The sequence below is a fragment of the Austrofundulus limnaeus genome, unplaced genomic scaffold (assembly GCF_001266775.1).
Source record: "Austrofundulus limnaeus strain Quisiro unplaced genomic scaffold, Austrofundulus_limnaeus-1.0 Scaffold96, whole genome shotgun sequence".
NCBI lineage: Eukaryota > Metazoa > Chordata > Actinopteri > Cyprinodontiformes > Rivulidae > Austrofundulus > Austrofundulus limnaeus.
In genome coordinates this window covers 437,168-447,196 of record NW_013952498.1, presented here as the reverse complement: position 1 = coordinate 447,196, position 10,029 = coordinate 437,168, and the positions used below count along the sequence as shown (strand labels likewise).

Genomic DNA, 10,029 nt, shown 5'->3' with positions numbered 1-10,029 from the left:
CACACACACACACACACACACACACACACACACACACACACACACACACGTGTAAAGGCATGATGCTCCAGCTGTTTCTGGGTTTCAAAGGCCTCCATGTTTCTGATTAGAAGCTGTTCTGTTTCATAAACAGCTGAATGTTGCCGTTTGAGACTTTTGACTTTGTGGGAAAAGTTTTTGCTTTTTGTTGCCAAGTTTTTTTTATTTTCAAATGACTGGTGTCTGTAGGAAACTTGGTAAGAAAACTCCTGAGTTTGCAGAGGGAGATTGAAAGATTTTCTGTTCAGTGAGTCAAATGTCTAAAAGTGATTCTTGTGTAAGTCCTATAAATGTTGTGCAATAAGTCTAATCTTAGATTCAGATCTTTTTAAAGATGTCTGATTATCAGCCAGTTCTTTAAGAACTACACATGTGCAAGTTTCAGAACGAGATGTTGATGAAAATAGCCACAGAACAAACATCTGCCTCTTACTGTTTTTGGGAACAAAATGATGAAATCTTAAAGCAATGATTTTATTTCAGAGGTTCTGTGGAAGTGTGGTGAACAATTAACATCTTACCTGCTGCAGATGGATCTCTGAATGACCTTAGTTTATATAAATTATTCTTCCCTGACTGGATTGACAAAGATTAGCTACAAAAATGTCTAAATTTCATCACATTCAAAGGAATCATAACTCCATCAGTTATCCATTAACAATATTTACAATCAAATGGTGTTAGCAGCCACTAACCATGTTTAGGTTATTTTATATGAACCTAGATTATAGTTTTCACATGAACAACTAACTCAGCATCTATAACTATTGTTTAAAGACACCAGAATGAGTTGCATTTATTGTTTCCTTTTGGGATTAAAGTATCTTTTAATTGAACTAAAACATTTAAGCTTGAACTTGGTCTGAGCTGTGGATCCATTTTGTTTGAGTCACTCAGATATCAGTCCAAGCTAAACTGAACCACCTCCGTTTGGAGAAACAAACTTATGTATAACAGGTAAGATGCTGTTTCCACAGAACTCCCCTTTTAAAAGATTCAGGCCCTTTAGTCTGTGTCTGTCAGATGAAACCAAGCAAACAGTTCATTCTTTGATTTTATACAGAGTTCAGTGATGTTAAAGGTAATGCAGGTCAGACACTTTTTATTTTTGGTACTGAAGTGACAAAATGTCAGTTTGCTGTGTTTAAAAAAACATTTTGATGTTTTTGGCTTTTAAAATATGTGACCCATCAACCTGAGACATAGTCACTTTTAGTCAAAATGACCAAAGCACATTTTGAGGTTCTTGCTTTTTAATCTACATTTTGATGGCTGGATCATCCTGACAGCACAAGTAGTTTCATAGATGTGCATTGATTTTGTCTTCCTAATCGTAACCATTAATATTTAGTGTGAACCCCTTTTTTTAAGGTTATTCTAACGAGATTTTTTTTGTCTTTGTAAAGAAGAAACCTCAAACTGTATTTAGATATTAAGATTTAGCAGCTTGGGAAAAAAAGCTTTGCTAGCTCGCAGCAAAAATAACAAATTTAAGGCTTTTTTGGTTGTTGTTGCTCAAAAAAGTGCTTCAAGAGATTCTTTAAGATTTTATTCCGGTCCATTCCAATGATCCATTGTTTAGGTATTTTACTTTATTTTGACAAAATGTAATTACTGCAAATGTTTGAATGGACTCACTCGAGCTGTGGAAACACTTTGACCTAACCCCTGGGTTTGATGGGATGAGTTCTGGTTTGTCTTGAAGCTGAAAACCTTTCTTGCTGCCGTTTGGTCTCCAGGTGAGTCTGAGGAGTTCATCATGAAGCTGATCAACCGTCCGATCATCGTGCTGCGAGGCGAGCACGGCTTCATCGGCTGCAGGAAGGTGACCGGGACGCTGGACTCCAACCGCTCCTCCTACGACTTCTTCACCCTGGAGTTCAGAGACGGAGCGTACAACCTGCAGGGTCCGTGTGGCTGACGGGACATTCGTCCGCTCTGCTCTCATTTTGTCCCGGCTTTTCACTCATTTTTCACCCCAAATTCTCCTGCGCCTTTCTCAGATTCGACTGGGAAGTACTGGATGGTGGGGAACGAGCAGTCGGTGGTGAGCAGCAGCGACGCTCCCGTCGACTTCTTCTTRGAGTTCTGCGACTACAACAAGCTGGCCATCCGCCACGCCGCCGATGGCAAGTACCTCCGCGGGGACCACGCCGGCGTGCTGAAGGCCAACGCCGATGACCTGGAGACCGCCACGCTGTGGGAGTACTGAGGGGGCAACACCACGGCACCCCCTCCTCACCCTCCTCCTCCTCACCCTTATATTAAACCCAYTTCTTTTTGACTGTATGTTAAACTGCACAGAGAGATCAGTGAGGATGGATGGAAGGAGACTTCCTCTCTCCTCTTTTCCTTTTTTTGTATCCTTCATCCCTCCGTCTCACAGCTCTGCCTCCTTTATCTGTTGCCATAGTTACACACGAGGGGGGGTTGCTGTGCACTTTTTCTGCTTCGATCCGGTTCTAGAGCGGTGCCACGTTTAGAGCCCCCCCTCAGAGTTGACCTGGTGTTCTCTTCCTGTTTGTGTGAGACGTAAATCCGATCCCACCCCRCTGTAAAAGCAGACGCCCTCCTGGCTGCTGTCTTCTTCGTTGGTATCAGTAGATTTGGGGGTGTTTTGACGGGGTGGGGTCAGTTTATCAGGTCAGATAAGTATTTGTTGATAAGAGCAGGCCTTGTAGCCCGTGATGACTGTAATATTAGAGTGGATCTGATGCAGATGAAGGCTMTTTTTGTTTTGTTTGCATCTATAAGTATTCAGTAAGTCAGTTTCCTGTGCTGCTCTCTAGCTGTGTTCTCATTGGTTGGCGTTGAAACCAGGATGTAGGAAGTTTTAAACCTTTTCGGTCTCTGCGAGCTCTAGCTAGTGTCGGGGAAACTATGTGGGGTGGGGGGAAAGAAAAACTTGCACAGATGGATTATTTCTTCTTCTACGTCCAAGGCACAGACATTATCATAGCAACAGTAGAGAAATGATTTAGAGATTTAGTAGAAAGCTGCTTTTTTTTTAACTATTCCCTCGACCAAAACAAGCACCTCAGCCTTTACACAAACCAAACTTTTGATAGTTAAACTAATATCTGGTGCTACGACACTCATTAACCCCCTCAACAACAACAAAACCTGCTTCCTGAGTCCTAACATTTCCATTGATGTAAACCCACATTTATTTCTTGGTTAGACTTTTTTTTGTTTTGACATTAAAGATGTTAAAAGGGATGTATTGGGATAAAAACTGGAGGTTTTCATGAAATGAATTCAGTAACTCAAGTCATGTAGCACACCCTTCATCAGGAAATCTCAACATTTGCGTCTAAACGACCAGTCGCTGTGTTCCTGTGACGATTGTACCCAGTTCTGTTTCCTCTGTTTAGAGTCATGTGAAGGTTTAGTTTTGCTTAAAAAGATGGTTCTCCTGAAACATCTGGAGCATCAGTCCTACAGATGCAGAGGGTAAACGTGGTAATGACTGTGCCTTACTGGGTTATTTTTTGTTTTTTGACGGTAGGAAAATGTAAAAAAAGTCCACAGGTTTTGCTTTGTAAAACTGGAAATTTCTTTTGTATTTTGTACAATTATTTTTTTTTGGATATTGTGGAGTAATCTCTCTTGTGCCATTGGTTCACCCAAAATCCAGCAACCAATAAAACTGAGATTTGAATGCAGAATYACGTGCTTTCCCTTTATTTTCTTGGCATTTCGTTTTCTAGAACCTGCTAAATCGATCTTTAAAGTAGTGGTTCAGTGGAAATGTTAAACAGGTAATATCTTACCTGTTGTAGATGGCTCTTTTTGGACAACTTTTTTTTTTTTGTACATTCTAAAAATGAAATGTTGGATTTACCATGTTATGTCAACTTGTTCCACTTAATTGAGTTCAGTAAATTCAAAGCAACTCATGTTTGGTTAAACTGGTATACTGCTTTGAATTTACTCAACTTAGTTAAGTGGAACCAGTTGACATAACATGGTTAAATCCAACATTTCATTTTTTTAAAATACTTCAAGCCAGTGGTGTCCAGTACTGGTCTTWGAGGGCCACCATRCTGCATGTTTTACTTATTTCTCTGCTTCAACACCTGATTCAGTGACTGAATGACCTTGTCAAGTTCTGCACAAGCCTTTTAATCACTCTCATCCAAATCAGGTGTGTTTTAACAAAGGAGCCTCAACAACATGCAGATGATGGCCCTGGAGGAGCAGGATCAGATTTTTAATGAGAATTCAAATTAAAACATGGGCTCAAAGCACCACTCAGATGTAATATACATCATCACATCATCTGCAAAAAGATGTGCTTTGTTTTGCTTATATGGTAACATGTTAATCTGACTAAAGCCAGTCAAAGTGAGGTGATTGAAACAGAGGATTCTGAATACAGAAGACAAAACGACTGCCATGGAGCATTACACTACAGTGGATGTTGGAGACYTCTTTTTTTGGTTTTGTTCATCTGTTAAAAATAATCCACAAACTATCACCACTGCTTTTTCTTCGTCGGCCATGTTTATTTAATCTGAACTCATGTTTGATCTTGAGAGATTTTGCGAGATGTCCTGCCTTTCATCTGAATGTTGGTGAGTGGTCTTTGCCTTGTGGCTGTATTCAGCTGAACCAAACCTGTATATCTGATTTTTTTATTCTTATGTGTGAGGTCTCAGTCTTTGAAAATCGTGTGACCCAGGCTTTACAAAATATAAAACTTGTATTTACTTTAGACATTATAAAATACATATATATTTTTACAATTGTCATTTTTCTAATTTAGCTTCAAAAAACTATTTTTTCTTGTTTTATTTTGTAAAACCCAAGAACAAACCTTATTCTTATTCTCTTCTTATTTCCCAACTTTTGTTGTTTGATGACAAAGACCTGGCTGACGTGGACCAGAGGCCATTTAGGATCCTTTTGGCAGTTTTTTAAACCTGTACAAGATGCTACAGCTAGCTGTTGGACTGCCGGCGCAGTTTGGGYCGCTTCCTGGAGAACTGTACTATTCCAGCCAGAATTACCATATAAAGGCTTGGCTCAGACTACTGAGTCTGGTCAAAAATAAACCATTTCTACAAAACTACGGTTGTTCAAAGAGCTATCTACAACAGGTAAGATATTAGTTGTTCATAACTTTTCCATTTATTATCAAAATAAAAAATGTAATTATCTGGACTGACTGTTTTTATTACATTTTAAATAGCTAAAATTATTTTAGCAGTATTTGTTTGCCTTTCAAGCTTTTTTTTCTTCTCTACATAGAACAAAATGTGATTAAAAGATGTTTTAGCCCAAGAGGTTTTTGATAAAATCAGTCTGGTTCCTCCAGCCTGGAGCGCAGACAGCTGAGCTTTGTGCACCTGCTTACAGTTGCTAAGCAAAGATTGCCTGCTTTAGTCGACTCAAAAGGTTGTTTTACTTTGACATTTTACTCCCAAACTTCAAACCTGATTCTTTTATTCTAATTTCATTTTTATTCTCAGACCAGCGTGGCGCTAGCAGCTGAGTAAATCATGGCCTGTTCTTGCATTTCTCACATAATCACAGCTTCGTATCTGGCATCCGTCCAGTTTCAGACCACAGCAGCTCTGTACGATGACACACACACACACACACACACACACACACACACACACACACACACACACACACACATATTTTCCTGTCTCCTGAATGGAGCCTTTGTGCTGAAACATTTATTCCAGCTCAGAAAGGCCCGCCCCCACAGATCCACATGTTCAGGGTGGTAATGATGGAGCCTCAGAGCACTGCTCTAATCTGCTTCCTCCGTCAGGTTCTCAGATCCCAGAGGAATACAGCCAACATGGCAGAACAAACTCACACACACACACACACCCTCCCGTTAACCCTCGCCTCCTGTCAGTCCTCCCCTCTGCTCAAAAGATGACTCGCTGAAAATGTGACCCAGATCTGAGCTGGTGGGTGCAGTGGCTTGTGGGTAAAGCTCCGTCAGAGAGGGAGGCTGGATGTGGAATGGCTGCCGCCTCCTCCCAACCAGCCTCTGTGTTACCATGGAAACAGCAGCTGCCAGAAAGGGTGAGAGGAGTCGAAGACCTTTCATTTCATTCAAAAACACCATGGGGAGGAMGGGCTGCGCAGAGATTAAACGATCAGGACGTAGCACCGAGGTGGGGGAGGTGGAAGAAAACACACCCCTCATCTGTCTCCATCAGCCCTGGTCTCTAATCAAATCTGCCTCTGGTCCTGGTGGGTCCAGGCAGTCGGGCTGTGGGTCAGCYGGTCAGAGGGGTAATCTCTTCAAAGGGAGGGGGAAGATGAATCGTAGGGCGGCGACTCGTTAATTCAGATCAAAGACTGGTGGGACACGTGCCGCACGCTTCAGTCTACGTTAGTGGGCATAAAAACCAACTGTGTTCACGTCTTAGACCTTTAAATTACTGCCATCACACACACACACACACACACACACCAGAGTGAATATAGTTAGAATAGTAGAACTGCAGGCAAATAGTTTTCCACTTGGAATCAGTCTGAAAGACACATTTGCATGAACTGACAAGATCTGGACCAAAATTAGCTGGAAGTTTGCATAAATAATGATAAAAAATAACGAAACAAATAGAGGTTTAACAGTTTTAGGTTTGCACACAATGCTTAAGACTCTGGGACCATTTTCAGATTGGTTTGACTCAAAAATTTTAAGGAAAAAKGACAAAAAACAAGATCAGACGACCCACATGAGGACTCTGAGAACCAGGACACTCCGGACAGTCTATCATGGGGACACATGGCCCACACGTCTCACTAAACCTGGGCTACTGTAAAGAATGACGGCCATTTGGCAGCCCAGATGTGGTTTAACAGAGGTGGTCCATGCATGGGCCAGCACCACATAAACCAAACCAAAACAGGACCAGTTGTGGTATAGACAGATTTGGGCCACATAAACCAAACTACAACTGGGCCAGTCGTGCCATAGACAGATTTGGGCCACATAAACCAAATTACAACTGGGCCAGTTGTGGCATTGACAGATTTGGGCCACAAAAACCAAACCAAAACCGGACCAGTTGTGGTATAGACAGATTTGGGCCACACAAACCAAACTACAACTGGGCCAGTTGTGGCATAGACAGATTTGGGCCACATAAACCAAACCAGAACTGGACCAGCTGCCACACCAGCAGTGCCAGCTTGACACCATATCTGGCCCACACCTGTCTGCTATGTGGGAAGATGAAGAATCATTCACACACTCACATCTAGGGACAATTTACAGACTCTGAGCAGGAGAGGAACCAGTTGAGGTGGTCCTGGCATCTGGTAAGGATGCCTTCTGGACGCCTGCCTGGGGAGAAGGCATGTCCAACTGGGGGTAGACCCCGGGGAAGACGCAGGATGAACTGGAAAGACTATTGGCTGGCCTGGGAACGCCTTGGAGTTTGTCCCAGAAGAGTTGGAAAGGGATGTCTGGATCCCAACGACTGAACTCCAAACCAGATGAGATAACAGACAAAAATAAATAGAAACAGAGGATCAGTGTAACGTAAAAATCTGACCTAATTGATTGGAAATAGTAACAGTAATAATAATAATAATAATAATACAACAGCTGCTCTGAGGTCCCAGCTGGAAAATGACACACGCTCATTAAAACAAAGACGAGCTCTTTAAAGATACACACAAACAATAACACATGCAAACAATGCCGACAGAGGTGGAGCAGCCAGAACCGTCAGGGGAGCCAACGCTGGCAGCTACCAGTGGTCCCTGAGGAGGAAGAGGGGGTTTAATATGCACACTCACACATGGATGTTCCTGTCTTTGAGAGGACTGTTCTGTACTCTTTATCCAAATTTAAACATCACTTTAAAGGAACAAGAACCAGAGACTCCTCTCTGAACGGTCATGTGAAAACGTGACTTTCAGGATATAAAACTGTGTTGATAAACAAGACATATAATGTCTGGCCAAGCTTTGTCTCAGAAGATACGAGTCACGTCTGGTTCAAGGTTTAATCTCTGCGATCATGATCCATTCACAGTGAGCGTTTAATGAAAAGCTTGTTTATTTTAAATACGATTTGAAAAACCATCATTGTACTGTCCGGATGCCTGGGTCAGACTTTTCTATTTGAATGTTTGTTTTAATTGAAGGCTGATAGGGACAATATTTTAAATAAATAAATAAATAAATAAGTAGGTAGAGATATATATTTTTGAATGCATCATACAAGTTATGACTTGTTCATGTGGCTCAAGCTTGCTGCCTTAGGAAGGAGTCAGTAAAGAAAATGAATGTAATCCTGGATTATTAAATGTCACACACAAGCTGAACTGTTTCTCATCTGCACATTTTGAGTTTGTCTTCCATTCATTTGACTCGTCTCCAAATCAAAATAAAGCTTAGATTGTAAATTTAAAAAGATTTATGTTCAGGTTTCTTAAATTTTAAATTCAAGTTAAATTCAGTGTAAAAGGATTTCTCTCTTAGTTTTGGGGCCTCAAACCTTCTTCCAACCAGATTCTCAAATCTGTAGTATTTTGAAAACATCTGACTCCATCGTTTCGGTGTTTTCAGGGTCTTTTCAGTGTTTTAAGCAGCACAAATCTTCAAAATTCTCCTTTATTTGGTCTAATTGTGCAGCTAATCCAGCCCTTTGTTGTCTGGATTACAGAAGTCATTAGCTGATAATTCTCTTTAATTCCATCTAAACCTAATCCAGGACCAAAACTCTAGTCTGGCGAGCCCCCCGGGGCGTCTTCACCGACTGACAGAAAAGATGAGCAGAAGATTGAAGCAGAGAGGAGACTCAGACGCCGTGGAGTGGATGTTCTAAAGGTCAAAGGTCGGGGTTTACAGCGTTAGGATCACTGCACGACGTCAGCTGTGAAGAACACGTCTTTAAAGGAGCAGTCCAACTGATAACCCCACCATCATGAAAGGCAGCTGATAACACGTCGCCTGTTAGCAAAATATCTCGTGAACCATTTAACTTTTTTTAATGAAACTCTCAGATGTTAATCATTGGGTGTAAATCTACAAGTGATTCATTTTCAGAATGAATTGGATTCAAGATGGCCACCACAGCTGATCAAACTTAGAAAACACTCAAATGGCTATAACGGAGGCAGTTTTACAGATCTTAAACTCAAATTTGGAACGGTGGTAGCTGAGAGTTTTCCTCAAACACGTCCTCTGAGCACTAACAAATCKCACAAGACATTTGTACAGAACTTTGGCATAAAAATGAGCGAGCTGCGATTTAATCAGAACGCCGTTAGGAGCCCTGGGTCAAAGCGGAGGTTTGTTGTGCTGCTCGTTACAGTTTTCATGCAGAAACAGGAGACCGTGCGCTGCACTGATTAGTCACACTCAGCTGAACAAAGAAAGACCCTCTGAAACATCACAGGGTCTGGCAGGCGATTGGTGGAACGCCCCGCCCCCTGTCTATCATGTGATTGGTGCACAGTTATCATGACTCAGCCCGTTTTCCTGCCCGAGGCAAACAGAAACATCTCCTCCTCCTGGTAAAAGTGGGTGCATGTGAGGCAGAGCGTTTGAACAGAAAACTTTATTGGAAATCTCTTCACACCTGCATAATAAAATATACAAAACAGGAATGTTCACTTTTTTCCATTTTTATGTTTTTATTACTCAAAAATATCTGTATAAACCAGACAAACTGCCCTGAGGCTTCAAACTGTTCGTTAGCTCGGCTCGAGGGCTTTGAAGAGAAAAGAGGGGAACAAGTTGTAACATGTTTCTGGGAGAGCCCCCAAAAAGTAACTAAGCCTGAAGTTTTTTATTTTATTATTATTATTGTTTTTAGCTCCACAAACGCAGCTCTGACTCAGTTTTATGTGAAAGGCCATTTTTGTGCAACGAACATTAAAACAGACAAGAGTGAATAAAAAGTTCTGCACTGAACTGATTGTAGTGACGTGTGTGTGTGTGTGTGTGTGTGTGTGTGTGTGTGTGTGTGTGTGTGTGTGTGTGTGTGTGTGTGTGTGTGTG

General features: G+C 41.5%; 1 protein-coding gene and 1 long non-coding RNA gene across 2 annotated transcripts in view; both read left to right on the top strand.

The window, feature by feature from the left end:
• The window catches only part of fscn1a (fascin actin-bundling protein 1a), a gene marked incomplete in the record, with an annotated part of 22,716 nt that extends 19,009 nt beyond the window's left edge, over window positions 1-3,707 (top strand). Inside the window, 2 exon segments of the mRNA XM_014012874.1 lie at window positions 1,779-1,946; window positions 2,043-3,707. Coding sequence (XP_013868328.1) covers window positions 1,779-1,946; window positions 2,043-2,251 — 377 coding nt within the window.
• Window positions 3,708-4,058: 351 nt separating this feature from the next.
• LOC106520644 (uncharacterized) lies at window positions 4,059-5,878 on the top strand. The gene is made up of 3 exons (XR_001310575.1): window positions 4,059-4,616; window positions 4,910-5,141; window positions 5,514-5,878. It is a non-coding gene; the product is annotated as an uncharacterized LOC106520644 (long non-coding RNA).
• The last annotated feature ends 4,151 nt before the right edge of the window (window positions 5,879-10,029 follow it).